Source organism: Schistosoma mansoni, chromosome W (assembly GCF_000237925.1).
Source record: "Schistosoma mansoni strain Puerto Rico chromosome W, complete genome".
Lineage (NCBI taxonomy): Eukaryota > Metazoa > Platyhelminthes > Trematoda > Strigeidida > Schistosomatidae > Schistosoma > Schistosoma mansoni.
The window spans coordinates 7,021,770-7,040,517 of record NC_031502.1 but is presented as its reverse complement, the minus strand read 5'-3'; the positions used below and the strand labels follow the sequence as shown (position 1 = coordinate 7,040,517).

The 18,748-nt window shown below is 34.0% G+C and overlaps 2 protein-coding genes across 2 annotated transcripts in view; one reads left to right on the top strand and one right to left on the bottom strand.

Moving 5' to 3' along the window:
- Nucleotides 1-15,519, top strand: part of Smp_139030 (hypothetical protein) — a gene marked incomplete at both ends in the record, with an annotated part of 36,919 nt that extends 21,400 nt beyond the window's left edge. The window contains 5 exons of the mRNA XM_018800056.1: nt 4,446-4,473; nt 10,505-10,852; nt 13,502-14,073; nt 15,001-15,097; nt 15,341-15,519. Coding sequence (XP_018653907.1) covers nt 4,446-4,473; nt 10,505-10,852; nt 13,502-14,073; nt 15,001-15,097; nt 15,341-15,519 — 1,224 coding nt within the window. The remainder of the gene's footprint in view (nt 1-4,445; nt 4,474-10,504; nt 10,853-13,501; nt 14,074-15,000; nt 15,098-15,340) is intronic.
- The window catches only part of Smp_139020 (protein kinase), a 61,061-nt gene continuing 57,676 nt past the window's right edge, over nt 15,364-18,748 (bottom strand). The window contains exons 17-18 of the mRNA XM_018800055.1: nt 17,210-17,412; nt 15,364-15,788 (exon numbers count right to left, since the gene is read on the bottom strand). Of these exons, the coding sequence (XP_018653906.1) occupies nt 15,677-15,788; nt 17,210-17,412 (315 nt within the window). The 3' untranslated portion in view covers nt 15,364-15,676. The remainder of the gene's footprint in view (nt 15,789-17,209; nt 17,413-18,748) is intronic.

The window sequence follows — 18,748 nt, the reverse complement described above, 5'->3', positions numbered from 1 at the left end:
TTCAAACGACATCGCGTTATCCACTCGGCCACTGAGTTCTGATAGCCACTTGAAGCGAAAGGTACTGGGTTCGAGTCCCAAAGTGAACATCAACTCTGAGATGCAGGCACATCCAGCTGACGAGTCCCAAATAGAACAAAACGCGCGTCCTGGATTCCATTGCTAGCCACTATCCATCCTTGCTTACAATAACCTAAATTGTTTATCTTCCATTGTTTTATCACCATTTGTCAAAGTTTTCATGATGTATTTCTTTGTTGGATTGATAAAGTTCAGTAAAATAAAATCCTTTTCATATCTTATAAATTTTTTTGGAATGTTTGTGTATTTTTACTCACGTATTCTTTCGGGTTACCTACGTTATCGTTGTTTATCATCATCAACATCAACTTGTTGTCTTAAGATTATTTATCTATTCAGTACGATACCATGATTTGTTTTTCTTTTTTAACTTTATAAAAGCCTTGATTAATAATTAGGTTGTGATATAACACGAAAATATCTTGTTATACGCAGAATAGCTAAGAGCTGATAATTAAGAAAATTTTGCCGGTTAAAGTGACAATATTTTTCAAAATATTAACTCTAACGAATTGGATTAGCATATTTATATGTAATTAGGTCATTGTTGAAAAATTCCAAATAATTTTTGTTAAATTTACATATTCTTGTTAAGTCAGTCAGTCTTGTTAATATAACTAATTAATCATTCAGATTGTATTATGTAATCTGTTTGACACATTGGTAAATTAACGTTAAGAATTCCAACGTAAATGAGACATTCCTTACATTGAGCAGCGGTAGTTTGTCATCAAGAAAGAAATCAAACAGCTTGGAATTTGGCTCATCGTCAAATTAGCCACATTCGTGTTTTTCCAATTAATTGCAACTAGTGAGATTGTGCTTATATATTATTAGCTGTTCTAATTCAAAACAATCCTTGATGTGGCCTATCTTCAGATTATATTTGTATCACATCCTGAATTCAGTGTTCTTTGACTTCATTAAAGTCTTATCATACTTAGCAATCCTGTTACTGTATTTGGATCCAGTGTATTTCTTTGCTTACAGTCTTTTGATAATTATTATCTCAATGGAAAGTAACTACATTTTCGTGTGTAGTAATAATTTATATTTCCTCATGAATTCATATTACTTTCCATTTTTATTTCAATCGAGTTTCACCTTTATTTCAGTCAAATATTTCTGTAGAGGATCGCCTCTATGGAATATGGCGTCAACTTATACCACATTGTGCATCAAATCATATATTAGTTTGGGCTCATCAACAAGGTGCCAATGCATTTATCCATCCATTCAAACCTATGCCTGATGTGTTTCCTGGGTTCTTATCACCAGTTTCAATAAATTCACATAAGAAGATGTCTTCGACTCCTATCAACACGGATAAAAGACAAGAAATGTCAGAAGAGCCGATTATCCCACCTACCATACATAATGATTCCATGTTTGATAAAGGTCCGGAATCGTTATCTAGTAACCATGACAATCTCAATTCAGTAGTCCAGCACAACTCTAAAATGCGGATTAACAAACAATTAGAGTGGTCGACTGATTGTTTATCAAGAGTACTAAAGTACGTTAAAAAGTTAATTTGGTGCTAATACGTTATATATGTCACTAAATGTTTAAATCTTTCGTCTAAAAATCGAATACCTTGAAAACATTTGTATGTTTGGTCAGTTTATTAACTCTTACTTTGTATAACATAATCTCCATAATGACATAATCAATAACAGTTACATCATAGGTTTAACACTAACCAAGAGTGTAAACACACTTTTTTAGATCATTCCCTTTTCGAATAATATGTAGAAGATGCAAGATAACTTAGTAATCGGGTCGTGTTATGTTCGCGATATTATTATATCACCTTGGACCAGCGAACGGAACGAAAACCAGGAACCAAATAACAGGACATAGCTAAGCTATTCCTTTGTGCTCCAGCCCTGCTAACTAGAAGAGGATGACCAGATTCGGTTGGGGAACTATATAATTCCACAAGCAGCCCGGAAGAACGGATAACAAACACACAACTCATGCGCAATATAAACAACACAAGAATGTCTTTGAGAAGCGTCACAAAATAGCGTACTAAAAGAGAAAACCAACCAATGACATTTAAGTTCCTTCCAGGTGAGAAACAAACTGAACGTAATAATGGGTGCTTTTGGCGCGTAAATGAGAGATTCAAATCTCCACAAGTCAATCACAAAAACAAGGACTTTACGGATTGATTTCCGGGGATCTAACATTCACAAAAGACCCTAGACCTAATATGATTTCTGTGTTATGTCTCATGCATTGTGTCCAACAAGTACATGGATTAATCTAAATTTTAGTTGAACTTGAGGAAAACTGAGAAAATTTGCAGTGTTCAGAGCTGCTTAAGGAAATAATGCACTAACAGAAACTGTTGTTTTCAGTGAATCAGGTTTTTTAGTATAACTTATGAAGACTGATAACCGTCAACTTCCTGTCGGACATATTCAGTCTTTTTCAACGACTCACTTTGTAAATATTATTGATAGATAGGTCTATTTATCAGTGTATCGTGTTTGTTAAACGCGTGATCAAAACAACATTATTATAACGAGATATGCTATATAATGTTACAATATGCTATATAATGTTACAATATATTATATATATATATATATATATATAGTTAAATTTTATATGCTCTTCTGATAAAGTTTATAATACAAAATGTGTAACAAAATTTTTGACCTAGTTTTGTTTCTCTTTGATTCATCATACATTTATATCTTGAAAAGCCTTAGTTGTTTTTATAATTTAAATAGGTGAAATATTTCGTCTAAATAATGATGAAATTAATACAGTTCATTTATCTAATCCAAAATTGTTTACATTAAGGCGTTAGTGATACCTACTATCTAACTAGCTACATACTTATTATTATTGGCTTTATTCAGTATTAAATTTTTGGGTACAATATGGAATTCTCAGCACAAATTATTTCAACAAGTTTCCTTTTCTTGTTTCTTCATCGATCCTGTTGACGAATATTGAGTGATCGCCAGTTACATGTTAGCAGGTCAGCAATCGACATTGGAATAATGTTCACTCTTTTAATTACATATTGTCAGCCACCACGATGTATCTGATTGTACTTTTTTGTAACTTGTACAACGGAAAGTTTTAAACTTTTCATAAACGTGCTTCAATAGACTGAATGTTGTGTTAAAACAAACAAAAAACAGATAACTTGTTGAAATATCTAGATGGCATGAACAGGTAACCCAGGTATTCAAGCAGGCCGCCTATCCAACAATCATACGTGGAAGTATGTGTGCTTCAGCTTAGAAACTAAATTACTAGTTAAAACAATCGACCAATTTATTCAGTTAACCAGTGTTCCAAATATTTCGCCTAACATCACTTTGCTTTTTTATGTATTCAGTCGTAAATATTCAGCTATTAGTTAATTTCGTTTGAAATTTGTTCTTAAGAACGACGGGTTAAGTAATAAAACCATTATGAGTTAATATTCCTCTTGCATTCATACTTCCTGTCGTATATTCAACGAACAAATAATTTCCGAATTTCATGATGTTTAAGAAAAGTGTGGTGAGTGCACGTGAATGTATACTGAGTCTTAGTGATTGGTATTTATACTTCTAAGCTTAGTGTAAAACTGACAATTTTAAATGAAAGTTTATATATATAAATCAGTTTGTGTATATCCCTGTCATATGACACTGGAATTATTTCATTTTAATTTGCGCCAGTCAGTGTTATAGAAAATCAAATACATTATCTTTAACTCAATCGAGTATCGATGGACTTTCTGTAAAACTGATATCTTTGCACAAACCGATCATTGAGTAGAGAATATAATACTTCTCTAATCCTTAGTGCTGATAGAATTTAGTCGTTATCGTCTGTAGAACCATTCAATCCTAAATGGTTAGGAGTAAAAGACAGACAGCTCTGAATCCAATTTCTACGCACATGATTTTGAATTAGTTAGACTAGTGTATAGTATATACATATGACTAATATAATCACTTCCTTTAAATTTCTTTTTGAATCTACAAACTTTAATTTTCATGAGGACTTTAGAATCAAGATGTATTTGTACCATGTTTAGTGCGAATGGTAAAAGTCTTCCTTTAATAATCAATAGGTCAGCGGAAATAGATCGAGTCTACGATCTCTAAATCCCATATCAAGCAATTAACTTATAGACCCCATTAAGCTAGAATCATATGGTCTACATTATTTCCAACTTATAGTAAGAGATCGTTGCTGGTGAAGTTTAACCATATCGGGAGATGAGATAGTCATCATTGATGGGGCTGGATAGGCTATTTAATTTGAATCGACTGAAATCGAAAATGTAAACCAATGGATAATCACCTAGTGATATTAAGATTAGGCGACTGTTGTGAGAACTGAAGTTTATTTGCCATTTCAAATCCGAAATTTGTCTGCAAAATTATAAGTATTTAAAGAAAATGACGTACAAAGTGAAATCTGAGAAGCTATAAATTCACCAGTATGCAGACGTTTAAGTAAATAAAACAATTAAAACAATTAGTCACTTTGATAAATTACCATAATGCAATGAGAAGACGAAGTTTATCAGAATTATGTGATATATTTGCGCAATACATTTCGAACAATCTGAACACACATATACTTGTTAAAACATTTTTATATGAAAATTAAAAGGTCAACCTGACAGGTTAAAGGTAAGCCGTAACATATAAAGAAAATAAATAAAGAAATTACACAAAAACAATGCGATAACCAGGCTAGGTTAAGGGTAAGAACAAATTGTTTTTGAACACATAGAGGGGGTTTCAATTTCCGTATAGCCATATATGTCCTTGAAGGCTTTTGTACAACACTACAAATGCTGACTTGATGTCAACCTTATGACCAGTCTCAACCAAATGTTTCGCAATGGAGGAAGATGTCTGTCTCCCCTGTGATCTTGTTTGACCATTGGAATTCATTTGTTTCTGTAGCCATTTGGGGATGTGTTCCGCCAACCTTAACTACAGATCATGATTGCTCCTTACTATGTACGTATTTTCTCACACATGTAAATTGATAGACATTATGGGATTTTCACAGTTGAAATCATGAGTCAATTGAAGCTAGACCACCATCGAAAACTTGGAAACACTGGACGGCCGTTTCGTCCTATTATGGGACTCCTCAGCAGTGCGCATCCACGGTCCCGCACTCGCGAGATTCGAACCCAGGACCTACCAGTCTCAAGCCAAAGCCCTTAACCGATAGACCACTGAGCCGGCATCCAACGGTGTTAATGTCTAACTTCAACCGATCCACGATTTTGAGCGACCGTTCACCAATTGTCTTCAGTGAGTTGATATCTCTACAATAGACTTGGTAGAACTCCACTGGCCACTGCTTCCCACTAGAACTCAAGGACATATCTCTTGAAGTCAGTCACTAGTGAGCATATGATTATATATCAGAGGGGGTTTTGTGGAGAATTTAGTATTTTCACAGTTGAAATCATGAGACATGACTATCTCATCTCCCGATATGGTTAAACTTCACCAGCAACGATCTCTTACTATAAGTTGGAAATAATGTAGACCATATGATTCTAGCTTAATGGGGTCTATAAGTTAATTGCTTGATATGGGATTTAGAGATCGTAGACTCGATCTATTTCCGCTGACCTATTGATTATTAAAGGAAGACTTTTACCATTCGCACTAAACATGGTACAAATACATCTTGATTCTAAAGTCCTCATGAAAATTAAAGTTTGTAGATTCAAAAAGAAATTTAAAGGAAGTGATTATATTAGTCATATGTATATACTATACACTAGTCTAACTAATTCAAAATCATGTGCGTAGAAATTGGATTCAGAGCTGTCTGTCTTTTACTCCTAACCATTTAGGATTGAATGGTTCTACAGACGATAACGACTAAATTCTATCAGCACTAAGGATTAGAGAAGTATTATATTCTCTACTCAATGATCGGTTTGTGCAAAGATATCAGTTTTACAGAAAGTCCATCGATACTCGATTGAGTTAAAGATAATGTATTTGATTTTCTATAACACTGACTGGCGCAAATTAAAATGAAATAATTCCAGTGTCATATGACAGGGATATACACAAACTGATTTATATATATAAACTTTCATTTAAAATTGTCAGTTTTACACTAAGCTTAGAAGTATAAATACCAATCACTAAGACTCAGTATACATTCACGTGCACTCACCGATACACGTAGTATGAAGTGAATAACGTCATAAGCAACAGCTATAAATATATTTGGATCTCATACAATGGTCAGCTGGTTGTTCACGTTTTCACATCCATACATTTTTTTTAATATTATATTAAAACAGTACACAATCTGGCGAGTCACGATTTGTTTTTAGGGATCATTTATAATACTTTACTACAGTTTTATGGTTAATATTTTATGCAAGATCAAAATAAATATATTCTGTGTTTAAGTCGTAACATTTTTAATTAAATGGTTCTGATGTATGAATACTAAACTTACCTCAGTTCCTTTCTTAAGGCGATGGTAAAGAAATAGGTGAAACTGTAATTTATAGACGAACCAATCAGGTATTAGATAACAGATCTTGGATTTGGGCGCGTAATTCACCCATCCATTTAGCTTAACAGCGTTTTGGCATTTTAACTGATGTATGTTCGTGATGAAAACCGTATATCTAGTTCTTAACCCTAACCATCAACTGTAAATCTTAATTCTAACCCCTCACACTGATTCATAACCCTTATTTAGTCCTAGTTAATAGGCAGACATTCTCAAAGTCACTTTAGCATCGCTCAAAGGTCGTCCATAAATTATGGTTTTACCAAGAAATGAACTGGAAAAAATGGAAAAGCCGTAAATAGTAGTACATATAATAGTGAAAATATGAATATATTGTAAGGTCAGCGATTACAATGGGTTCACTTAGCAAACAGGAATAAACAGTAGCTAGTTATGCAGCTTATCTTTTACAAACGTTAATCCATACATAAATATAAGTCAATTTAAAGGAACTAACATTTCTATATTTTTTAATGTAAATATGGTTTTAGTTAAGCAACATATAAAGTAGTGTATTTAAAAAGGAGGATTACATCATGTCAGATATCAAAACGAAAGTTGCGTAACAACCAAGAATTTAAAGGAAGATAATAAGATGGAATTAAATATATGAAAGTTAATTATCTACATGACGAGTATGAAAAGGTGAAGGATAAGTTATGAACATGTAAGTGATAATAACGAATAATTAAAAATCCAAAAGAGTATATTAACAACCGAATTACCGACCATGAAAATCAAGTATTGGGGCTATAAAAGAATAATAGCTTGCATGTACTAACTTTCATGCAGTGCACAAGATAATAATTTATGGTCCTATCGAACCCAGTCGTTTGACTGATTAGATGATTCTAAAGAATATATCTGACGAGACCTTTCTCATACACATCAAGCGGACAATTAACTTTCACACATTTAGTTACATCTCATTATCTTCCTTTCAAATCTCGATTGTTATGCAACTGTCGTTTTGATATCTGGTATGATGTAATCCTCCTATTTCAATACACTACTTTATATGTTAATTAAATAAAAACACTATATGTCGATGAACAACTCAACGGGAATGCTATAGGTATCAAATTTTTGAATTTCTCTGTTCCTTAGAATTGTGATTATTTGATTGGTTATGTGCTTGTTTACTTATTATAAACTGTTTAACTAATAAGGTAACTTATCCTGAGGGTTGAAATCTGAAGAAATTGACTAAGCTCATTGGAAATTGTTTGTGTAGTAGTACATAAGTAATGCATTTAGGAATGTTAATGGCTGTACATTATGAATTTCTAATAGAATTTCCACTTAAAAACGTAGTGATAATGAATTCAATGCATGCACAATATTTAATCACATGTTCTATTTTTTAACAAAAACGAATCAACCGATCCACGAAATTGAGCGACACATTCACCATTGTCTTCAGTGAGTTATTATCTCATAAAAGACCTGGTTGAACTCCACTGGTCACTGCTTCTCACTAGAACTCCAGGTAATACCTCTTGAAGTTAGTCACTAGTGAGCATATGTTGATTAATATCAGAAGGGGTCTTGTGTTTATTATCGTGGATATTATATTATTTCCTGGAGTTCTAGTGAGAAGCAGTGATCAGTGGAGTTCAACCAGGTCTGTTGTGAGATAGTAACCCGCTGAATACAATGGTGGATGTGTCGCTGAATTTCGTGGATCGGTTGAAGTTAGGCGTTAACACCGTTGGATACCGGTTCAGTGGTCTAGAGGTTAAGGGCTCACGCGCGAGACTAATAGGTCCTCGGTTCAAATATAGTGGGGCGGGATCGTGGACGCACACTGCTGAGGAGTCCCACAATAGGACGAAACAGTCGTCCAGTGCTTCCAAGTTTTTCATAGTGGTCTAGCTTCAATTGACTCATGATCTCAACTATTGAAATTACTTTAATATCCGCAAAACCCCTTCTGATATTAGAAAATAACCACTTCACGAAAAATGTGAGGTTGTTTTCTTAATAGATGATCTGTCAAACAAACAGAATACACAGAAACTAGATAGAAATAGCCGATATGAGAAATCATACAATCACATGATAGAAGTATAAAAAAGTTACTTGAAATCACTAAATTACAGTGAAATGAATCAATCATATAAGTATCATTCATGTTTAAATAGATCACTGAGTGAGATACTTCGAAGAAATCACGCCTGTATTTAACTACGTAAAAGACTTTTTTAATTGAATAATGTCGGTAAAAGTAACTACAAGTTTTTGAGAGGAAAAGGGTTTATTCTGGTGTGGAAATCGTCTAAGTTTACTAAATTCATCCTACGACGGTTTCCAATAAAATATCTTTTTTCTGCGTCAATAGGTTGTTCGCAAGATAATGTAAAAAGGTGGGATTTTCCTGTTCAATTGCGTTAATGTACAATTGTAATTTAAAAGTAGTATTAATGGACCAAACAAATTGTTTTACCGCTCAGTGTCTCTTGTGTATATTACCTTCGTAAACTGTTGACATGTTTTAGAGAAATGATGACCAAATAATGTTTGCTCACCCGCTGTAAAACGTTCTGACTCATGTGAACTCTGAAAAAAACGCTGCACTGTTCTTCGCTTCCTAGCTGGACGATGTCTGCTACGAATTTTTCAAAATTATCTTTTAAGGTAGCATTATGAAGACCATTAAACAAATCTCCAAGTTTTAACTGATAGAACACACTGCGGCACATACTGTAAATAACTTGTCCGATGATTCGCTCTCCGTATGTTTCATAAACAAAATCAATCATAAAAAAGTCTGCGGCTCCCAACAATAGTAAAAAGAGAATGCTCTTCATTTGATCTTCTGTGAAACAACGGAACCATGAGATTCGCTCATGAACAACGCATAGTAAACCATGTATATATGCGATTGACCATCTGTTTCAGGTGAAAGATCCATCTACCACTCGAAGATCGAATAATCGACATCTATAATCAATAACTTGCCTAAATTATTCTTATACTGGATATTTGGAGAAACATCATCGTCGGCTATTGACGATGCCGATTCATTCTGCACATATATTTAATATAAAAATCGCTCTCTACAGTAGCTATCTCCTATAATAACGACATAAGATTTGTAAAATACTGATCCTTTGAAAATCAAAGTTTTTAATCATTTAAAAGCAGGCTTTCCATCAGACATTATAACTATGTTTATGATTAGTCTAATGGTACATGGAATTACAGGTTTACACCTACAAAAAGTTAATTCCCTGAAACAATCCATTATTTCAATTGTATAGCTTGAGAACCTCCTGACACGTTGTCAGGAGGTTCTGGGTCAGTTGTCCTCCATCGTAGTTTCTTCTTTCTGTAGATCCTGCAGAGCTTAGAACCTGTCGTTGAGAGTTATCTTGAATTCGTTGAGTTTGTCAGTATCTCGAAGGAAGGCTGTATTGAACCTTTGTAATGCTGCTTGTCCAGTTGTTCAGTGTTTCTTTAGCTTCAGTTTCATCTTGGCCATAACCAGGTGGTGATCTGAAGCTATGTCAACTTCTTTCCTGGTTCTCACATCTTCCATTGTCCTTCGGAATTCTTTGTTGATACAAATATGATCTATCTGGTTCTCTGGTGTGATCCATGTAGCTTTTTGTATGCGTTTGTGTGGAAATATTGTGCCGCCTATAACCAATTTGTTGAATGCACATATATTTGCAAATCTCTCGCCTTTCTCTCAGTTAGTCCATGTCGTCCTATTATATCTTCATACCCTATGTTATCCACTCCGACGTTAGCTTTTAGATCTCCCATCAGGATGGTCAGGTCATTAGCAAAGTAACCATGAATTAAAGATATTTGAATTTTATTTGTCGAAATTTCTTTTTCTTTCTTGTTTGATTCAGATCACCAGTTGTTCTGACTGATTCAGTATCACATATCACCTCTAAAAAATCACGTTTATCTAATGAATGTGATGGAAACGATCCTTCTACACAAGTCGCATATATTAATGTACCCAGTGATTATCATAACAATGACATCAATAATACTGACAAATCAAAAATACGTTTTACACGAAGACGTCATTTATCTTCTGGACCTATACTTATGACCCATAAAAATGAAAATGGTACACGTAAAAGTGCACATATTTTGGAGCCTACAAATGATAATTTACCTCTTATTACAAATGATTATGAACAATCTCAACAAAATAATAAACCTCTTGTGACTGTCAATACAATTCCTGATGAAATCGGAGAAATGCTTCCTAAAGGTAATCCTTATTTCAGTAAATGGATGATAAATCTATCAACTTATAAATAATTTTTTTTATTATTACGTAATGGACTTCACGTTTGCATTGTATTGAGGTGAAAACGAAAAAGATTATTTTGGTCGAGAGTACTCTTTTCGATGAACCTATACTCAAAGCTGTACATTCGTAAAACATATAATTTATTTTTACTTTAATGATCATTAATAGGTTGATTGAAAAAAAATCCCTTAAATATGACTGGTAAGATATTAAAATATTCATTAGAAAATATCTTAGACGTTAAATAAATAATGTTTATTATGAAAAGCTGTTTGGGTAACAAGTTGAGATAAAATGTGGAAATTAAAATTAAATGTTATCAGAAAGGGTATGGAAACAAAATTAATCAGTTGGTGGTTTAAGTTTTCTTTTGAGTGCTACATCTATACTATTTAAATTCAGCAACAGCCGCACTAAAGTCCAGTTTGTTCAACTTTATACTTCGTTTTCTTTCTTCATTTTGATCCCATAAATAGCGTAGGCTGCATTTTTTTAAATAACTCTCGAACTTTCATCGTCTGTCAGTTTATTAGACTCAATGCTATATACCGTGTAGATAAACTGGTCATTATCAGTGAACACTTCATTCTCTGTATGAAATTGGGTCTAGCTAGTAATCCTAAATGAAAATGAAGAGTACAGACGATTGTCGCCATCTAAAATAATTTCATATCATTACATAAATTAAAGTAAACACTGTACATCAATGTTATATAGATTAAACTCTAGAAACCTCACGACACTATTTCTTTGTCATTGAAACTGGTGACTGACGATTTTAAACTGCCCCATCCATAATACTAATCACTTACGTTTTAATTGAAATCATAAACCAATCAGTGTTAGACTACCATTAAAAACCTGGAAGCACTGGATGGCCGTCTCGTTTTAGTATGGAACCCCTCAGCAGTGCACATCCACGGTACTGCGCGTGGGATTTAAAACCCAGGACCTTCGGTCTTGAACGCTTAACCTTTAGACCACTAAGCCGGCATCCAATGGTGTTCATGTCTAACTTGTGTGTTTAATCGTTGTATATTATTCTTTTGTAAACGAAGTTTGGTTACGATCAGCATAACCTTTAATAACGTTAGTGCTATGAGTGCGGGTTTTACTTTTCGGTTGCCCACACAGTTTTAGGATATTTCTAGAAAGATCTGAGTATAAAATTAAGTAAGATGTGGTCTTGAATACTTGGGAGTGTGCTCTCTTTGCCTCAGAGACAAATCCCTGAAGCCGACCACAGATGACCTTTATATTCGCTAGCTCCATGCTTTTAAGGCCTTACCATCGGCGACGAAAATGCATGAGTTCAAAGTGATTTGTGACACTTTTAGGGTCGATCTTCCCTAACTTCTATCCCGCTATGAAAAGGCAGCACACTGTAGATGCGTATTATTTGAGGTAAACACTTTACTGCTGCCGCACCTGTATTCATTCACTCTCGGAACATGGGTTTGCTGCTTTTAGTATTACTACTCTCAAGTCATTCTACCGAGAGAAATGTGTATCTTAGTTTATATGGCTGGATTGAGTTGTCACTATGTGCAATCCCGGTCACCATATGAAGGTAAAAACCTACATTCGAAATTCTTTTAGACTCATTTAACATGAATATATTGTACAAGCTGAACAAATAGCAGTCTCTTCTTTACTCTAGAATCTAATGCATGTAGTACCAGTTAGCTAGCATCTGTATGTACGCAAGAAAAATAATGCGTCACTCGATTACAAATTATTTTTCAGTGTATTGAGTTTGAAATGTTATTAATAAAGATATCACGTAAATAACTAATGAAAACCATGGAGTGCTGTAAAAATATTTGACTTCTCATCAATGCATACTCAACCTCCCCATAGTACAAATACAATGTTGTACATATAAGCCTCTATATTCCTGCTGAGTCGTGTAAAAATGAATTGTTCACTACAAGGTCTGCAGTTCCTGTTTTCGATCCCGGGACAGAATTTTAGTAACATGATTATTAGGAATCACAGACTATTACAAACAAAACAGTGTCTACCGGTTTTCAGTGAATCGCTGAATAGTATTAGTTTGTGATAAGAATTAACTTGAATCTAATTATGTACTAACTTTTAAATTCAGATCACTGTTAATATCCATTCGGCTAAATCGGAAATTTTGATCGCTATTTATGATTGATTCGTCCGTGAGATACAAGTCCATGTAGTTATGCCGAACGCTTAACGATATTAAGTCACTGGATATTTGAGTTTCAGATTTTTCTGAAATAATTACTTTGGAACTGTTTAATATCTAAAATCTCCTGCTACATTTTAAATGGCCTTCATCAATCTTCTAACCGTTTAATTAAACGGTGAAAGTTAAAATAAGTTCAAAACTCTCGTCAAATTTCCCCATTGTTTAGTGTGAACGAAAAAAGAAATAATGTATTCAAACGAAAAGCTTATTTGAATGTCTTACAAAAATTTCATATTCTTCTAGCATTTTATAATTACGTTTGTAAATAAATGTAACATGAACCTCAAATATGGTAAACCTTATATACGACTAAAGTTTTGCTACTGTTTTAACATCCGAAATATAGCCACAACTGAACTGTATTAAACTTTAATTGTTTGCAGTTTCAACTGGACGTTTATGGTTCGACCGACGTATTTATGGACCCTGGAGACATCATGTCACCCCAGAAGCTTCAAGGCGTGCATTTTGGTTACCAGATGATAATGACTTATTAGCTAAACGCAGTTCAAAGAAAAATGCCTCAAATTATATTACAAATCCAGCTGAGAATAGATTATGTGTTAATAATTTACCAGCATTAAGTGGTAGTGACTTGGATGCCATGCTTTTTGCTAAACATGGTGGTGTCATACCTAAAAGTGTTGGTATATGGTCTGATATCAATTCAAATGACAATAATAATTCAGATGAATTTTTACAATTACGTTTAGCAAGAGCATGGCAACGTAAAGCGGAGCGTTTATGGCGTGAGTTAACAAGTCGTGTAAAAGCTGTTGTATTTACTGACTCAGCAGATGTGTTGGATTTATGTGCAGCTGGGGTTGGATGGGGGTTAAATATCCTTAATGAACAGAGCGATAATGACAGTGAATTACCCTCTATTTATAAGCCTACAATATATCAGCAAAATATACCAGAAAAAGTCTTACAATTCAGAGAATGGTTATCACAGGTACGTTAGTTTTATGAAAAAAGAACACATTTTCATAGCTAAATTTACTAGTCGATCTAAGCTAGACCTCCATTGAAGACGTGAAAGCAATGGACGACCATTCCTTCCTAGTATGTATGCGCACTGCTAAGAAGTACCATACTAGGGCGAGTTCAACCGTTAAAATACCACAAATCCCTTATACTGATAAAGAACACATTGTTGTTCACTTGCGATAGGGTATTTTTACGCTTAATATTTTGTTAAAGTCATTCATAAATTGGGATCATATCACGAACAATTCTAATTGTCGTATTTTAAGGAATCTACATTTTAGTGTACCTATAAAATGTGAACAAAACTATGAAGCATATTAATCCTTGTTTGCTCCAAACTTTAACTATCATGTACCTAACTATTATTCAACTAAGAATATAATTTGAATATCTTTCATTTTACACCACTTTATCACAATTTTGGATTGTTTGAGGTGATATAAACTGATAATCATTTTTTAAAGAGTAACTACTACATAATAAACGGATGATATTCAAGAAAATTTTCCAACAATTCCTAAACATGATAATTGATGAGTTTGATCAAACTTCATTAAATTAATTAGTCTTTTTGATGAATTCAGATAGTCGGACTAAAATAATACGTTTATCAGAATTATATGAATAAGCCCCATTCTAATTATATATATAACTCGATGTTTCTGAGTTCAATGAATATTTTGCACTAACATGAATGCCTAAAGGCATTCAATTACTAAACTTTCAAGTGTGTTTATTAATCGACAACTGTAGATAAAAGTATTATGTATTAATGTTTCATATTGGTCTTTCATAACACCATTGTTGATGTGTCTAAATTTTACATATCTACTTTCATTTTTAATCTACTACTACTACTACTACAAACAATGTTTTTATACTTCCAATGCAGAATTCAGTGAACTATGTAGCGGCCAATCTTAAATTAGGTACACGACTCAATCCACAAGTTAATGCACAACGACATGCTATTCCAACACTTTCATCAAGTAGGTTTTTTTTTAAAATTAATTACCACATTTACCTTTAAATACTCTTTTAAAGTGCTTGTTTTAATTAAGTTTACCAGCAGAGTTTTTCTCTTGATACAGTCTTATATGTGCTGACCTTGTTGGGAGATGTAGGCTACCTGAGTTGTGTCCATCAGTCCTGGATTCCACTGCTAGCCACTATCCATCCTCGGTTATAATGCTTATCAATATTTTTCTTTTCTTTTTTGCTTTTAATTTAAGGCACAACAGAACATGATCTTATTCCTAGTACTGTATTACATCATATATTTGATTTTTTCCGATCAAAATTACAACCATCGTATCCCAAGGAAGATAGTGAACATACAACAAACTCAGAATCACCTTCAACAGTCATGGAGAATAGTACTTGTTCAATTTTACCATCTGTACATCCATAGAATGTATTGAATTTAAACACTGTAATTGTTCAATTCTTTTACAAATAAATAAATAATGAAAATATGTGGCCAAAAAAGGTCAATTGTTTGTTCTTCAACTGTTTTGTGATGGATGCATCGATAAAATTAAGTCACTAACAAACGCGCGTACAATTGATTATAATCCTTGTGCTAAACCAACTGATATGGCAACACCAAATGATAATCCAAAAGATAAGTATATACTTAATGCTGCACCAGCGGATTCTTGATTACCAGGTGATGCGAAACTAAACGAAACAATAAACATCGAAAACAGGAAAGTTTAATCGTACACATACATAGAATAATCAGTAAGATAACAACAGGAACAAAAACAACAGTGATAATTACAAATTGTGATATACAAGCAGGTAGAAATCGTGTAGAATGTTAACGAAATTCATATTGATTTTACTCGCTACACTTGATATCAGCACAGCAAATGGAAAAAAATGATTGAAAAGGACGATAGATGTGAAGCCACAGAAAAATAGACTTCTCGAAATTTAATGGAAAGTGAATGGATATATAATCAGTTTCTCTTTGCAGCACTTAAAGTCTCAGAATTCGTGGTAATACCTTGTAAGTCAGCCAAGAAATTACGATGATAAATAAGTAATCCTTGCAAAATCATTTTCTGTACTCAATAAACTGCATGAAGTTCGTGAACTAACATATCTAAGTCCCTCAAATTCCGAACAACATCTACACCATCTTGTATCTTGTTAAATATTACGATACGTTTATGAATGGTACTATTGATTAGTGTCGTTGAATTTCAAAAATTCCATGGGAGACTCGAGGAATTACGTCCTGGAGCAAACCACGCGAACCGATAACTTGAGTCAGAAGAGAACTTCATGCAATAATACCTAACATGTAGTTAGTTGAATCCTAACTAACAAATGTGCACTGAAAACACACTTTCAGGAGGGATCATAGTTACTTATATCCATTCATGTAAATATTGTAGAGATGAGTTTGTTAAATGGATTTGGCTATCGAATCTTAGTTCTGAACTGTGCTTCACAAATTAAATTCTCAACAACCTAACAGCAGTTATTGCCTTATGTTTCTCTTATATTCGTAAGCTACTAGAATTCGATCATAGATGCTTCGGAAACATTGTGAATGTTGGGACCCCTGAGTGTGCAGTGCTGAAGTTAGACTGACAGTGGTAGATAAAGATGGCGGACAGGTTGATGAGGTAGTGAATGTTCATCGACTATGATGAGTGAGACATATGTTACTTATCCCTAAACACCGAATACCTTAATGGGTAGTGTTTTGTGATATAGAAGTAAGTTGGAAGAAAACCATGCTAATATAAGTGCAGCAATTTGAACCAATCCGTATATATACCACTCTCTAAGTTGCACATGACTGATTGATTTGTCTGTCAATGTTAAGTGAAAAAAACAAACAAATATTCACATCTGAAATTGAAATATTTGTAGTTATTTATTACTCTCTATCATAATAATAACGGTAACCGATTATCCAATAGCTGCTAAGTGATAATGTTTAACTGTACTGTGAATGAAATGAATAAAATTCAAAATTTTGAATCAAAAGGTTCAAAACTAGGTCTACATTATACAGTGAATCAGTACTAATTCAACTATCGGTGACGAATATTTTCACAGAAAAAAAAACAAATAACACTTACCTTGGTCCATGTATCATTGATATCGATACTAGATAACCGTTAGTTAGTCCCAAAAATAGAATTATGAGTGCTGGGAAAATATCATGTTTAAATACGACTGGTAAATAATATCTAGGTTGTGCATTACACAGCATACATAATGGGATGACAGCAGCACGTAGAATACATAATAACAAGACTAATAGCATTTGATTTCTTCTAGGCTGTAGAAAAGACCCAATAAAAAGATTTCACATTACCTCAGTTGATGTGTTATTTTGAAATTATGGTAGTTGTACAAAATCGTGTTATGAAATAACCTCTCTAGTTCCTTTAAAACAAATAGAACCATTGCATAATTGGACATGAAAAAAACAAGTTATAACTAGATTAAAATTTGAATCAGTGACTTCGCCAACAAAAGAATTAAATCTGAACACGTAAAAACAACAAGGTCCAAATAAATAATCACAATAAAAAGTAGATCGAGTAAGGTCTTTTATTTAATGAAACACTCCTAGGTAGGCGTGGTTGCAGAGTTAACTAAATATAACCTGGGTGCAGATCTCCCAACTCTCATTGTCTGACTTTCCAGAGGTTGGTCAACCGGGAAATTTACTTGTTGACTAAGAACACACAGATGATTTAGTTTTGTTTGATGAAGGCACCCTAAAGCTGACAGCCTTAAATAACAGTACAAACACGTTTGCGGTTTACTCCGCGAAAATGCAAAACATTGGCTTGCGTCGGCGCCTGAATTAATGGTAGGGAGTGAAGTAGTTGAGCCTATCGAGAGCTTCACTTATTCTAACGGTCTCATCAGTCCTCATGGACTGGCGTTCAACGAAATATTGGCACGGATTCGGAAGGCTCAATTGGCTTTTGCCACCTTCCGTTACTTGTGAAGTAGGCGAGATGTACATCTACCAATCAAAAGACAAGTTTACTGCACAGTAGTTCGCTTTGTTCTACCTCATGGGTGTGAAACATGACCATTTAGAATAGAGGATATTCATAGGTTACTGATATTCGACCATAGGTCTTTTCAAAGCATTACTCGTGTATTTTGGGTCCACTGAGTAAAGAATGACTGGGTTAAAGGATAGGATATTAGGTAAAGATAGGAAATCAATTGGTGACGTAGTAAACCTTCGTCGACTGGGTGGTTTGGACATATGTTACGTATGCCCGACCACCGCCTATATCGACGGGCGATGTTGTGAGCTGTAGGAGTGGGTTGGAAGAAAGTTAGAGGCGACAAAATCATGGCACAAGTTCATAAAGTAAGTGACAATCGGATTAAGCCATGTTGACAGATGTAGACAACCTGGTTGAAGTCTGTGTGACTGTCGTAACTATTGATTAGAGACTGAATGGTTGGCTCAAAATCTTTTGCAATGGCGCAAGTATATCATTCTTTGTCTCCCCTCAGATCCTAGCCTCCTAATTCTTTATAATTTTTACCCCACTAATTTTCTTGAATCGTTTCTTCGTTGCCTAGTCTTCTCTAGTATCACTAATACTACTACCTCTAACACTGTGGGAATCGTCCTAACAATT